This window comes from Ochotona curzoniae, unplaced genomic scaffold (assembly GCF_017591425.1).
Source record: "Ochotona curzoniae isolate NIBS_2020 unplaced genomic scaffold, NIBS_Ocur_1.0 contig_3332, whole genome shotgun sequence".
Lineage (NCBI taxonomy): Eukaryota > Metazoa > Chordata > Mammalia > Lagomorpha > Ochotonidae > Ochotona > Ochotona curzoniae.
The window spans coordinates 6,782,505-6,798,208 of record NW_024465816.1 but is presented as its reverse complement, the minus strand read 5'-3'; the positions used below and the strand labels follow the sequence as shown (position 1 = coordinate 6,798,208).

Sequence of the window (15,704 nt, the reverse complement as noted above, 5' to 3'; positions counted from 1 at the left end):
GAGTTCTAGGTCTGGGTTCTTAAGTCAGATTTCCACCGTGGTCTCCACAGTTCCAGCTCTTGGCTCACCACTCTCCACCTGCTGTGATACCGTGCTGAGGCTGCACCATTGTCTCTGCAACCTTTCCCCCACCTCCAGTTGGAGCAGGTCCTAGGATTAGAGAGAAACCAGGTGTCCTATCTAATTAGGTTGTTGGTGGCACTGATCTTGCAGGAACCTGTTGGTTATTAGGTCTGGGTGCCTCACGGACCTATTTTGCCTCGTAGTATGCCACAGTCGGTATTATTTTCCTGTGGGACCTTAGCGAGTTCTCGGTTGTTCAGCACATGCGCAGTTCACTGTTGTCCCCTGCAGTCCTAAAGCTATTGCCACAGTGCGCAAAATGGCACCTGAGGTACCACCAGTACAGTTCTTGATCTGCTGGCTACCAGACCTGCCCTGGGTGGAACCTGTAGAATGCCACGTCATTGCAGTTCGCCGAGTCAGAAATGAGCTCACTCCCAGCTCAGAGCACGGTCTGTCCTTTCCTTGCCCTTTCCTCCTTACGCAGAATGGCGTCCAATTCAGCTCTAGGGGGCTGACTGGGCTATGAAATCCATCCTGTTCTCGCACTGCCCGTCTGAGATTTGCTGCTCTGTGTCTGCTCCTGGTCAAATCAAACGGACCAGCAGGACAGACAGTTCTTTGTCTGGGTTCACCTCCCAAGCTCCCAGTGAAAGTCCCTTCCCACCTGTTTGCTGGTGGAGTTGAGATCGCCGTGCTGGAATATCTTTTACTGCAACACCACACTGCTGTGCCCGTTGCTTTCCTGGGTCTGTCAGTCTCCAGGTACCCCTCTGCTGTTGTTCTATCCTTTCCTATTTCCTGACATATGTCCTTTCTGCTTCATCCTGATTAAATGTTTTTCCGACCGTTTAAACGTGTCCTTATGCTATTCCGCCATCTTGATTCTGCTTAGTTTATTTATTTGAAAGGGAGCATTAGGAAGAGAGAGAGACGGACAGACAGACACAGAACTTTCATTTATTGTTTCATTCCCTAAATGGTCTCAATGATGGGGTTGGGCCAGGCAGAAGCCACGAGCCAGGAACTTCACCCTGGTCCCTATAGGCAGGCAGGCCAAAGCACTTGGACCGTTCTCTGCTGCCTTTCCAGTCACATTAGCAGAGAGCAGGATGGGCAGCAGAGTAGCCATTAAGAGCTTGAGCTTACCTATCCTAAGCCTGCTTCTGTGTGGGGTTTTCAGTGTTAACTGCTCCTGTTCTGAGTGCGATCAATTATTAAGTACGTCCCGTGTGTAGGACTGTGCTAGATCCCGCATGGGCATGTAGCCATAGGAGGCAGTACATTGCTGATGCAACAAAAAGTATAAACTTGTAACAGGCAAAGGGAAATACTCAATCTGCAGAAGAGACTAGCCAAGTCTTTTTTTTTTTTCTATACAATTCTTCCAAGTTGAATTAGTGCTTTTTCCTTATAATAACCGCAGTGGTAACTAACCCTCGTCTGGCTCCATTTCTGTTCAGATAAACAGTGTAAACCCGTTGGCCAATGCTCTGTACTTTTTGTGACCATACACTTAGGTAAGGCTAGGCCATTTCTATTGTTATTTTACGCCGCCCCCCCCCATGGATCTTATATACTTTATTGTGTAACTTCCTTTTTCTTTTATTGATTTGCCTTGAGAAATCCTTGGAAGTGTGTGAGGATCTGTTGTCTACTGCTAGCGATTTGTCTAAGAAAGACCAACTCAGTGTGAGAAAAAGCCCCAGAGATTTTATAAAGGAGGCTCTTCCCGTCCAACATGCCCTCTTCTATGTGACCCTTTCATTGGCCCCTCAATCCAATAATGTGTTTGGGGGAAAAAATATTGGAGGAATAAGTTTCCAGGGTGTCTTACTGCCATTACTGTAATTTCTGATAAGACTTTTTCTAGAGTAATATCTGATTTTTTTTCTCCTTGAGATCTTATCTATCCAGTTATCTACCTACCCACATACCTACCAATGGCTCATTTGGGTTTTTTTCCCTTTTCTTTTCTCGAACTTGCATTGTCAAACTTGGGCCTTTCCTCATTTCAACACTTATGGACTTAACATTTTTGAAGATATTTTTATTGGAAAGGCAGATCTAGAGAGAAAAGGAGAAACAGAAATATTTTCCATCTGTTGGCTCACTCACCAAGTAGCTGCAACGGCCCAAGCTGAGCCAATCCGAAGCCAGGAACCAGGAGCCTCTTCTGGGTCTCCCACGTGGGTGCAGGGTCCCAAGTCTTTCGGCCGTCCTCAACTACCATCCCAGGCTACAAGCAAAGAGCTGAATGGGAAGTGGAGCTGCTTGGATATGAACCAGTGCCCATATGAGATGCTGGCACATACAAAGCAAGGACTCTAGCCACTAGGGTACTGTGCTAAGTCCCTATATTTGTTTAAAGATAAAGGTTTAAAGGGCTGGCACAGTGGCTCAGTGAGCTAATCTAGGATACCGGCCTGCAATGCCAGTATCCCATGTAGGTACCGGTTCTAGTCCTGGCTGCTCTACTCCCAATGCAGTTTCCTGCTTGTGGCCTGGGAAAGCAGTGGAAGATGACCCAAAGCCTTGGAACACTGTCCCCCGTCCAAGAGCTGGAAGGAGCACTTGGCTTCAGATCTGCTTAGCTCCAGCCATTGCAGCCCTATGGTGGCTGAACCAATGGATAGAGAATCTCTTTGTTTCTCCTTTTCTCTAAAAATCTGCCTTTTAAATATTAAATAAATCTTTAAAAAATCATAAGTGCTTAATATTTCATAGATTTGCTACAGTCATGCCCACTAAAACAAAACAAAAACACAGGTTTTTCTACACTTTTTTAGTTTGTCTTTACCTAGCAACAATGTTATGAAACAAGGTAATGTTTTCATAGACCACTGGTGCTTTTTATTGATTGAAATGAATTTCCCAAAACAGAATTTCTGGGTTGTAGATGTGTATTTTTAATCTGAATCCTGGGGCATATCAAGGGTTGGGAAACGTGGTAGCACTTGGACTTTTAAGCAGGTATTTTTAGAGGCAGTTAAGCAGCTCAGATCTGATGTATAAATTAGTAAGCCATGATGTTATTGATACTCTAGTGAGAAACCATATGGCTAATTTATGTAATTATTCTCCTTGGGGTATTTTTCCAATCCATTCCTACAGAAGGGATCCTGAGAGAACAGTAAGTAGAGGAACAGCTCGTCCCTTCCCCAGTGAAGCTGTCATCCGTCAAGTATGTTGGCTGTTAGCTGAGAATCTGAGAGTGGCGGCAGGTACAACCCGCCGAGGCTATCCAGTGGCAGTGAGACCTCCAGACAGGAGCCTGTGCAATTAGCCAAGATGGTTACTGTGTTTTTGGCAGTCAGGCAGCAGTTAGAGCAAAGAAGGATATTTTTCCAAGAAGGAAAAGCCTTTTAATAAGTTTGGGTCAGTTTGCTCATAACAGTGCATCTGAGGACCAAAAACCCCAGGAGCTTGGCAAGCTGCATTACTTGGCAGGCCTCAGTACCTGCCCACTGAGTCTGATGCCATGCAGCCAGGGCCTCTGCGTCTTTATGGCACTCATTTAACAGCATTCCTGGCGAACAGGAAAGGCAAGGCAGAGGAATCTTTCCCTGTGTTCATCCAAGAGTGAAACGTGGAGGCTCCAGCTAAGCTCCCATGAAAGTCAGCCCGCTTCAGAGGGGAGAGCGGGCCATCTGCACCGAGCTCTGTGTGTCCCGGGGTCGGCGGTGGGGAACTTGAAATGGCATTCGTGCATAGGAATTAGGCTGCGCTGTCTTTTTCGTATATGAATTAGCATTTGTGGGCGGCTAACTAGTGTGAAAGTCTGATTTCATAGTGTGTCAGAGAGCCAGTGTGTACCTGCCTCATGAATAAATAACATAGGAACTAAGTACGTGTGTATAAATATTTGAAAATACAGTGCATTCTCATATTTTTTCCATTTCACCTATGGAAATCTTGCCAAAATGAAATCAAGTTTGAGTGTTTACAATGTAAGAGAAAACCGGTTCATAGATTTGGAAATCCCATGGTGGATATTTCTGTTTGGCTTTTAATTGTTTTTTTTTTTCCCCCTCTCAGACAAATAGATGATTCTAATGAAATAAACAAGTCTGATCCCCCAATGATGAATTATTTGGGTACAGATTGACGTTGGAGCAGCACGTGGGGCTGATAAAAACTAGCACAAATGTGCCAGTGCCAACTTGAAGAAAATCAGAATGCTGACAGCTTAGAAAAAGTATCCCAACATTCTGTTCATCAAAGGCCTTCAGCTGACACACAGAGCGACCATTCGTGGGTGGCTCGAGGTGGCTTGACACAGTGTCATCGTCAGCAAAGTCAATTCAGGGAAAGCAATGTTAGTGGCTTTGGTTTCTCTCAACTATCTTGAATAACTTGAGAGGCTTAGACAACATTCAATTTCAGTCTTTAGTTTCTTATCTTCCTCATTTATCAAGATGCAATGCTGTTGTCAGGCTCTACGTTTGTGAAGTGACTGAGTTCACACTCAGGGTTATTGTAACCTCTGGAGAATAGGCCCCCGAGCACCTACGTGTGTGGTCAGGTTGTAGGGGGATTATTCACAAAGAGGGGGAAGCTCTCTGAACCCACACCCCTCTACATATAAACACATCACAGACCTAAACAACAGCTCATGTCATTATTTCGCTTATAACAAACATCTGTTACAACAAAAACTCTAAGTTGTGTCTAGCTGACCTGTTACATTTATTTCTTTAACCCTGGGTTCTCAGCAGTTGGCACTATTAACATCTTGGATGGATACTTTGTTATAGGGCATCCCTTAGGGACCCCACATCGCTGTGGGATATTTGGCTTTGGGCTATACCCATTCGATGCCCATAGCACCTTCTTCCCACACAAGTCATGGCAATAAGGAATATTTTCAGGTGTTGTGAAAGGTCTGCTCCCAGGTAAAGATCCATGACAGTTGGGAATTACTGCTTGAAACAGTTCCATACACATAACAGTGCAGGAATTACAGCCACGTCTCTCTCTTCTCCCAGGGAACACTTCTACTTATAGTGATTATTCATAGACTCAGAAGCATTTCAGGAAGTTGTCATGCACATACCAAAGTTTTTATCCATCCTGCCCTTCCATGGCCATTCATGATATACCTCTGTTGTCACTGATGCTATGTTTAGGATTTTCATAGTAGATTGCGTATGAATTTATATTAGTCTTTTCAACATCCCTTTAGTGCTTCCATGTTTCATAGTGTTTTCGTTAACTAAGTCACGGTATTCATGCATGTTCTACTTTTTGTTTTTCTAAATGATGGAAACGTTCTTATAGTTTCACTTTGAGCACTGTGTGATTGAAGCATGTCCCTAGCAGTAGAGTCACTGGTTCTACTGCGCTCAGTGGAAATGCATTCAGTGCATTTGTACACGACGGTACATCACCAGGTGTGTCTTGGGTGGTGTAGGCGGGTGGCAGTGTAGCTCTTTCCCGAGGTCATCCGTGTTTTGCCCATCAGAACAGTACAAACTGGTACCTCTCCGTGTAGGCATGTGTGTTTTTATGCAAATGAGACGTCCTGTAGTTCTGAGTGTGTTGTCCTCTGTAATCACACTGAACGCACTATTTGCCTGTTTTCCTCGTGTTTTCCTTCTGATTTATTAAGAACTCTTGATATTCAAAGTCACTTTAGTTTATTCATGGAAAATAAAATTAAAAGATATGTTTGTTTTGATGCAAAAAGTGTGGAGTTTGGGCATATGTTGGGTCTTCAGATAGTTCATGCAAAATGAGTACTATGCTAAAAGCGCTTGTTCCAGGGGTTGTGACAGCCCTTGGGACAATTGTAACCTGTATTTGGGTGCTGGTTTTTTCCACTCCAGGCTGCCTTTCTGACTTCAGGCTCCTGCTAATGCACATATCAGTGATGGCCATGTACTTAAATATCGGACATTGAGTTCTAATCAGACATTGGATTTTAATTTTTTTAATTGGAAAGTCAGATATACATAGAGGAGGAGAAACAGAGAGGCAGATCTTCCATCCAATGATTCACTCCCCAAGTGGCTGCAACTGGAACTGTGGCAATCTGAAGCCAGGAGCCTGGAGCCTCTTCCAGGTCTCCTACATGGCTGCAGGGTCCCAAGGCTTTGGAACATTTTCAGCTGCTTTCCCAGACCAGAAGCAGGGAGCTGGATGGGAAGCAGGGCCACCGAGATTAGAACCGGTGCCCATATGGGATCACATTGCATATAAGGCCAAGACTTTACCTGCTGAGCTACCTCACTGGACCCATGCATTGGGTTTTAACTCCTGTCTTCAGCCTGACCCAGCACTGGCTGTTGGAAGTATTTGGAGAAAGGGTGGAAGATTTCTTTCTCTCTGTGCCATTCTCTCAAATACAAAACAAAAAAAGATTAAGATTTTTATTTATTTTAATTGGAAAGGCAGATCTGCAGAGAAAAGGGAAAAATCTTCCATCTACTGGTTGATTCCCCATATAGCTGCAAAGTCCAGAACTGAACCAGCCTGAAGCCAGGAGCCAGGAGCTTCCTCTGGGTCTCCCCTTGGGTGCAGAGTGGCAAGACTTTGGGCCATCCTGTACTACCTTCCCACACCACAAACAGGAAGCTGGATAGAAATGGAACAGCTCCGACACAATCTGGTACCCATGTTGTTCAGGGTGAGGATTTAGCCACTAGGCTGTTGTGCCAGGCCCAGGTAAAAATAAATTTTAAGAAATGAAAAAAGATCTTTAAACACAGCTCATAACGCATTTACAAATAACTGTGCATGGATTTCAAAAATATTCGCACAAAATAAACATCTTTCATTGTGTGGTACAGTTCCATAAGCTCTGGGACTTCCCCTTCTCGCTCCCCAAATCGCCTCCCTGCACTGAGTTCCCCTTATTATTACAAAAGTGTAGACCTTCAAAAATGTTCACAGTTTAATTTTCCTGTGAACTTTTAAAAATATCCTCACATTTAATATGCTATCATGCTATTTTGTATTTCCAGCTTTTGATGTTTCTTTGGGTCTGTTTCTAAAATTCTTGTCGTAGTTTATGTTGCTAATGAGTTGAGAATATTCACTACTGGCTTCTGATGTGGGTTAGTGCTAGAGAGAAGTGTGAAGCCGGCTTCATCCTTGTATGCTAATTGCTTATCCTCCCCTAATGCATCTACCAACTAATTTCATAAATCTTTCAAGCTCATTAATGCAAATAGCAGGATATATGTTAGTGTGGATCTTGGCATTTTTGTTGTTTGTTCTGTTTTCTGGGCCAAAAACAAATATATATCCTAGTGCTCCAGGAAGTTTGTAGAAAATGGCAGAATTTTCTTCTGTTACATCTTTGAGTACTTTTCTTCCTATTATATTATTTTAAAAAAAAATTGGGACTTGGGCCTGGTGCGATAGTGTAGTGGTTAAAGTCCTCGCCTTGCACACTCCAGGATCCCATATGGGCGCCAGTTTTAATCCCAGTGGTCCCGCTTCCCATCTAGCTTCCTGCTTGTAGCCTGGGAAAGCAGTCGAGGGCAGCCCAAAGCCTTGGGACCGTGTACCCACATGGGAGACCTGGAAGAGCTGCTGGCTCCTGGCTTTGGATCAGCTCAGCTCCAGCTGTTGCGGTCACTTGGGGAGTGAACCATCAGACGGACGATCTTCCTCTCTGTCTCTCTTCCTTTGTATATCTGCCTTTCCAATAAAAATAAAATAAATCTTTTAAAAAAATGCCACTTTGGCTGATTTTTTTGTTGTTGTTATTGTTATCTTAAGGAGGTTTCCGACTCTTTCAGCATTTCTAAATATCAGCACTGCCCTTTGACTCTCTGCTGGTATGTTCCTGCAGCCGCCCCAGCTCTCTCTGATTGGTTCCTAATGATGCCACATCTGATTTTATTTCTGCTGATGTGACTTTTAATCTGTGACTTTGACTTTTTTCTTCTTGCATCTTTCTTTGATATCCTCCTAGCTTATTTTTTTTATCACTTGTTTTAAAGGAAAGTAGTTTTTTCTAAAGCTCTTTTAGGATTACCAAGAATATTACAATTTTTCTTCTCTCTAGCTGCCTGATTGGTGTATAGTGATAATTGCATGTGCCTCATCATCTTGTTTAGTGTATTTCTGTATTATTCTCCCATATGGCGTCATGGAATAAGGCTTCAAAGGTGTCTCAGAGCACTTCCTCATCAAATGTTCCGTCTGTCCCCCACTGGTCACCTGCCACTTTGTAATAATTGACACATTCCTTGCTACCATTTCTTACTTTTAAAGGAAGAATTCTATATACTTTGAAGGAAATGCCTGTGTGTTGTGGATTTCCTCTTTTGTTTTCAGTTTCTCTTGATCAGTGTCTAGCAAATTGATGGCCAATTTTGTTTCTGCTGCGCCCTGCCGTTCTCTGCTTAATTCTTGGCAGGGGAAGGGGAAATGTGGGGAAGAGGAGACGTGTGTCCATGCCTTGCCCTTCAACTTCAGGTGGCCTGACCTGGTAAATCCAAGCAAGAACCTCAGCCACTGCTTGGCCCCGCTTCTATATTTTATTCTCAAAAACAAGAGTGGTTTTACTATTTTTTGGAAAATGTTGAGTTCTGTTTCCATCTACAGGCTTTAAGATTATTAGCTTTTGGAATTCTCCCTTGATAATCTTTTATTTACTAACATGTGTCACATATAGCTTTGATGAAGACTGTCACATGGTTTTGAAAATAGTGTGGACTCCTTTTCCTTTTGATTTTCAATTTTGGGGGGGCTGTTTTTGGTTAATGAAAGGGAGGAGAAAACAGTTGTATCTCCTTTCACTTGACTGGCTAGCTGGATTATGCAATTAAAGTGCTCACTAGCTGCTAATATTCTCTCAAATTAGAAAATTCAGATGTGCAACGTGATTATAGGAAAATTAAAACATTTGACACAACTTCCAAATACAGTTGACTCTAGTCCGTCATTTGAACTAAAAGTTTAGTTCGAGTAAAGGGGAGATCCCAAATAATGAGGCACTGGATTGAGACTGCGACTTTAGGGAAGCCTAATACTTAAATAGCTGTTGTAAGCATCTTCTGAGTGTGGAACGCCTCACAAACGTCTGGGTCTTAGTTGTCCTCCTGTGTTTCCCCACACCGTAGCATAGCCTCTTGGCAAGTCCGTGGGAGGGTAGTTGAAACTAAGAGCTGGCAGAGAGGACCTCTGAAAGTGAACAGGCTTATCTTAGATTCGGGAGGCAACCACAGTAGTCACCAAACTGGGGACTGAAATTATGACAGTCCCAGTTAAGAAAAGCTTCATTAAGCAATTGGATTGACACATTTAATTCTATCCTGCTGGGGCTTGGTGAGTTCCTGTTTATACTATCAGACTGGATATAGTTTGGTACAGAGCAGCATAGCGAACAATTTCTCTGTCAAGAAACTTGGGCAGGTGGAGTTGAGAAGCTGACACAGTTCATTTCGGTACCTGCATTGATATCAACCCAGGTTATCATGGGATAGCTTTCTGTGTGGTCAGTTATTTTCTACACCAGTAGTGGATTTAGCCTCTGGTGGTTGCACACCAGGAGCCTTGATTCTGTGATATGGTATGGGCTGTTGTCACAGCCTCCCTCACAGCCCTGGAGTGATGTTGCGCTTCATGCATTGAAACAGCCATGTTGTTTATCTGTGTTTCCTCACTTCTAAGTCAGGGTTCCCCCCATCCTCCTGATGACTCACTCTGCTTTTCCTCCCTTTTACTGAATCCATGTGTTCTTCAGGTTATACCTGAGAGAACCATCCTTCTCTAAAACGGTTTATTCCCTTGTCATTTGGCACTAATTGCACTCTTGGCCACTTTGCTCTGTGTCCATTTTTTATGTCAGTCTTGCCTAATCAAGTAGAATGGTGGAGGCTACTTGAAAGCATGAATCATAGTATAACATTTTATTTTTCTGTGCACCCATGTTACTCTAAAGGATGATTCAAGTATGTCTCTTTTATGTTTTTGTGTTCTGATCTGTGCGGACCTCCGGTTAAAGAGGGTCAGTACTTTGTGATCTCAGAACACGTGTGACCAACAGAGGAGTTTTTCTTGTTGTTTTTTATTTATTATTTTTTATCTGTTTAGAAGACCTACAACGGAAAATAAGATTTCTCTAATAAGCATTATAGGACAAACATACATGAAGTTAAGGCTCTGTCAGTCAATGAGAAAGTGTCGGCACAAAGCATCTCCAATAAAAATCAAGTTGCTTTTGTGTAAGCATGTGCATACTACCTCTTCATGTCAGTGTGCCTTCAGTGCAAATTGTCTTTACTGTATTGATGTTTGTGATGTCGGGCGCGTATGTCCTGTGGGGGAATAACTGCTGTGGTCCCGTGGCTCATTGCCGCCTAGCAGCTGTGTCCAGCTGTTGAGCCCCGTTCCCTGGGACTTTTTCACTGAATGGAAACGTTAAGGTCAATATTGATGTAAAACTTCATGAACTTTCTTCTCTTTCAGCTCTGGTTTGCCTTTGTAAATGGATTTTCTGGGCAGATTTTATTTGAACGTTGGTGCATTGGCCTGTACAACGTGGTAAGCCTTCTCCCTCTCTACCCGATAGCATGCAGAACGTCAGGGACATTCCTGCACTGTTTATGTCTGGGAAGTGTATCTGAGTCAATCATCTGTGTACTTAGCAGGCAGCACAAAGACATCTTTAGGGTCTTTGTTGCTACGACACATCCTGCAGAAGCCCAAACACTCCACACATGGTTTCAATCACAGCAGATCATTCCCGAATAACCCCATGAAATTATTAACCCATATATCTTGATAATAGACCGTTGTTAGCCCTTTACCAAGTGCCTGCACAACATTTTCATGTTTTTAGCTCAAGTAAAAATTCCTGAGTTACATCTGAACTCCTTGTGCTTCGTGTTTTGACTTCTGAATTCTTAAACATAGAGACGACTGTGCGGCATGGGATCATTTTTTTAAAAGAAGCATCTGTCGTTGTGGAAGAACATTTTCTTCCCATTGGTAGCACTCACATAACGCATTCTGACTTCCAGGCACCATGGTGATTGTAATCAGTTTATTTGGTATCTTTCATGATTTCCAAGTTCTTTTTTTCATTATTTGACTGTAATGAATTCACAAGCTTGGGATATATATAAACTATAAGCTAAAGTGACTCAGGAGCTGCTTAACATTCCTGCTTTTTGTTTCACTGGCAGGAAGAACTGATGGGCTTTTTAGCAGAATGTCTCAGAGACTTCTACATGGCCCCTCTCTTGAGCCTTCTGCTCTCCCTTGCTTTAGACCTTTGCCCAGCAGCTTCTGCCCTCTGGGGTTTTTCTTCAGAAGCAGCTGTCCCAGATAGGACTACATGGAAGTTACCAGACACACAATAATATAATAAGTGGGGTGATGAGTAATTAAAAGTTGTGTATACACAAGTGACTAGTTAGAGCGCTCATATATTCCACCCATTGCATCCGGCAGCTTGTCCTGGCATTGTGTGTCTTACCGGCTAAGATGGCCAGATGTTTGCTCTTGGATGCCACATTAGGCTATAAGGGCCATCTAGGATCTGCATTACTCACTGCCAAGTACCCTGAAACAGCACAGGAACCTCTGACGGGAAGAGACCTGAGCTGACCACCCCTCCCAGGCCCAGGAGCCCAAGGCAGTCTTGCCTTTGAGGAATAAGGGGAGACAAGAAATTGTTGACTTGCAAACCTTGAATGTTTTCTGAGTAGGTCCAAGTTATGCAGTTGAATGCCGACATGTGAGTTTCAGAGAGAGGTAGCTTCTGTTATCCTAGTTGAACACTCAGAAGTAATCCTTCGCCATTTAAAAGCTAAAAGCTGTGACATGGCAAAAAGAAATCAATTACAGAAGCTGATAGACAAAGAGGGAATAGATGAAAATTTTAAACTAAGTAGACATCTGTTCAAGTCACAGAACTCTTAGAAAAGGAGGTAAACAAGGCATGGGAAAGGAGCTAAAGATCTGATATGATGTTTCACCACTTGTAAATCCAGGTAACCAGTCAATCCATGAAAGCATGTTCATGCTCACTGGTGGACAGAGAAGTGTACATTTTTTAAAGCATGAGTTGATGTCTTCAATTTTTCAGACTAGATAATAATCAAAAACCCAATAGGGAAATAGGAACATGCTACTGTTTCCCTTTGCAAGGGGTAAATGATTTAAACCTGATGTGAAAGCAAGCACCCATTGTCTAGTACAAATAAAACTCCATAGTTCCTTTTGCCAAGAAAATAAAGGGAAAAGTACATATGTTATAATAAAGTAGAGATACTTATCCCACAGCCTCTGTGGTAACCAAGGATTGAAACTAAAATGAATGCCTGTCAGTGGGCAAGTGCCTGAAGAAGTATGATCTATCCACACGATGAGTGATTTTTGTGGGTATCAACAGACTCAAAGGGCTATCCATGATGTATTGTGTAGCAAGAAAAATACAAGGAAGAAAATACATATGACGTCTCTCTTTTTGAAAACAAGTAATCCCACACCAATCAATGCTTGCGTGTGCAGGGTGATGCTAGCCCAGCGCTGGTGGGTGGGGGTGAATTTGGAGTGGATGGGAGGAGAAAATCAAGTTTGAAGGGGGAAAAAAGTGAAAGAGACAACCCAGTGCATGTATGCAGTGGTGCTGAGCAATGGAAATGCAGAGGGGACCTCAGAAAGCAGGAGGAGCTTCTGAGCTGTGTTAGATGGGCGCCTCCTTCAAGCCATAGAACAGCCAGCTTCTGTTCCTGGGAGGGCAGCCAATGCAGCAGCTCTGCATTGATTTCTTCTTGAAGTCTTCACAGCTGGAGGAAGTCCCAGGGCTGCTTCCATGTGCTCTGGGCTGAAGGAGGAGCGACAGAGCTTCCCTGGCCCTTTGTCACCTCACCGATCCTTGTAGGCTTGGGAAGGTTTGTTTCTCTGCCTCAGTCTCCAAATAACTCGAACTGAGTTCAGAGTTCTCTTAGAGAAGCATATCTGATTCCCACAGGCTCACTAGCTTGCTGGGTTGGTAGATATGGATTTGATGGGTACTCAAACTCATGAGAGGCCCACGTCTGAGAACTGTATCCAGAATCAAGTGGGAGAATGGCCCACAGTGCCTTGCAGCAGAGATCACACTGATACGATGGGCTTCCTTGAAGCCTCCTCCTCTGCACCTGGCTGTATCTTCCCAACAGCCCAGTGTGGATGTGTCATGCTCCTCTCTATACGCTGATGACAAGGTCTGATAGGGAAGCAGTCCTTTCTTATGGGGTACAAAGCGGCAGGTAGAGAGCAGCTCTGTAGCACAGAGGGTGACAGTGGGTAACAAGCATGCATTGTGAATTGCAAGCATCGCTAGAAGAAAGGATAAATATAAACATTTAACGTAATAACTGTAAATGTTTGAGAGGATTATCCTGATTTGGTCATTGCATATGGTAACACATATATTGCAATAACAGCTGCACCCATGAATATGTACAATTGCATATCAGTGAAAAATAAATGAATAAAATGCCTCAGTGCAAACAAACCCGAGTCTTAAAAAAACACTGTGCCCAAAGGACTCACTTCTCATGGAAAAGGATGAGGTCTCCTTCCCCTCCTTGTCTTGCACCAGGCTCTCAGCCAGCTGCCTCCTGTGTCTTAGAACCCGCTCCCTCTCCCCAGCGTGCCAGCCAGGGGCTAGAACTTTGTAAGGGATGCTGCTTCCGGGCAAATGCCTCCCTGCATACCGTGTCCCTTGTCACCCTGTCAGGTCCTGTCCGTCAGGTACCGTGGTGGCTCTCTTTTCCATCTTCCCTGCCCTCCCACAGATAATATTGTAAAGTGCTGTGTTTTCTTTATCTGTTTGTTTGTATATATGCCTAGTGCTCTGCTGGCTCCAGTCCTACCTGCAGAAGATGCAGTTCCCAGAGGTCAAAGACCTGTCACCTTTTCTTTCTTCCGTTTTTAGCAAGCCCTGTTTCTGGGGCCTATCACAGTGGCTGGCCCATCACACCGTTCACAATGAATAGCAAAAGCCAGAATAGGATGCTGTTAAGACTACACCTCAGCTAGCACCAACAGAAAACAGAGCAGCACTGCACAAAACCAACCGTGATGGGAGTTCCATCACTGCCCTTTTACAAAGGAAGGTAGTTGTGAATTTAGCAAGAGTTCTTGGCTCGTCAACAGTTTATGATGTTGTCTTTAGTGTCAGTGTATTCCTTCTGCACTGATGAACGGTAAGAAAAGGTCTTTATTTTTTTTGTCTGGGGAGTTGTGAATCACAGAGTCTCAGGTTCGGACTTGACTGGAAATGAAGTCATCATTCCTCAGGCCTGAGACACTGGAGCTGTGTGTGTCGGAAGGGCCACTCTTAATGGCTCATTGTTCTCCGCACAGATTTTCACCGCGTTGCCGCCCTTCACTCTGGGAATCTTCGAGAGGTCTTGCACCCAGGAGAGCATGCTCAGATTTCCTCAGCTCTACAAAATCACCCAGAATGCCGAAGGCTTCAACACCAAGGTAGCCACAGGAGATAATGGCGCCGTCACCCTAGAAAGGCCAGTTGAGTTGCATTCATTTGTGACTCAACTCCACTCATCACGCTGTATGGAGCGTGATGAAACAAGACCACGCGTGGGCTCCATGCAGCAAAGCCAGGGAGTCAGTGCTTCCTCTTTGAGAGGCTATCGGGCTGCCTCTTCCGGCTCCAGTTGGTCACCTCCTTCCCCCTTGTCTGCTTAGGTCACCAGGTCCCATGAGCACAGTAACACCCCTAGGCCTGGTTCCTTTAGAATCAGCCCTCAGAGTTCCTGGTGTGGGCCAGCTGGAGTTTGCCTAACAATTGCTGGGATTTTCATTTAAAAAAAGGATTTCAGGTGCAGGTGTTTGGCCCAGCAGTTAAGATGGCATGTGGGGGTGGCATGTGGGGGTGACATTCTATATCAGAGTGCCAAAGTTTAAATCCCAGCTCTACTCCCAGTTGCATCTTTTTTGCTGAGGTGCACTGTGGGAGGTAGCATGTGACAGCTCAAGTTCTGTGGGCCCCTAACACCCACATGGAGGCTCAAATTCGGCCTGATTCAACCCTGGCTGTTACAGGTATTTGGGAAGTCAATCAGCAAGAAGATCTCTTTCTCTAACTTTCAAATGTGTAAGTTTCTTGAAGTAATCAGATTAGATACATAAAAACACAAGGATCAACGATGTCAGGCATGCAGGGTTTTGTTTTTGTTTTCAGGTCAGAATCAAAAAGAGACAGCATCTGGACAAGAGATGCAAGTCAAGTGTCTCCTATGCAACATACTAAGGAGCAAAATTGTTTTGAGTTTCAGAGTTTCGTATTTGGGAATATCTGCATACATACGCATAATGTGGCATCTTGGAGATGGGATCCAGTCTAAACACAGTTCATTTATATTTCATATATACCTTATACATATAGTCCAAAGGTAATTTTGTGTTTAAGAATTTTGAGTGTGTTTAAGAATTTTAAGAAAGTTTCATGGTGTAGGATTTTTGTCTACTTGTAACTTCATGTGAACCCTCAAAAACTGTCAGAGTTTGGAGTATTTTGGATTTTTGGATTTGGGAGGCTCTGCCTCTACAGGTGATCCTGAGAATACCCAAGCAGAAGCAGGGTTGGCTATAAAAGCAGATCACCCAGTCTGGCATGATATAGAGGTCCTGTGGCAGGGGTGCCAGCCACCCAACGGGAACTC

General features: G+C 43.8%; 1 protein-coding gene across 2 annotated transcripts in view; it reads left to right on the top strand.

Moving 5' to 3' along the window:
• Positions 1 to 15,704, top strand: part of LOC121156258 (phospholipid-transporting ATPase IB) — a 584,459-nt gene that overhangs the window by 412,677 nt on the left and 156,078 nt on the right. For both annotated transcript variants that reach the window (XM_040979868.1, XM_040979869.1), the window contains exons 28-29: positions 10,489 to 10,563; positions 14,383 to 14,505. In XM_040979868.1, coding sequence (XP_040835802.1) covers positions 10,489 to 10,563; positions 14,383 to 14,505 — 198 coding nt within the window. The remainder of the gene's footprint in view (positions 1 to 10,488; positions 10,564 to 14,382; positions 14,506 to 15,704) is intronic.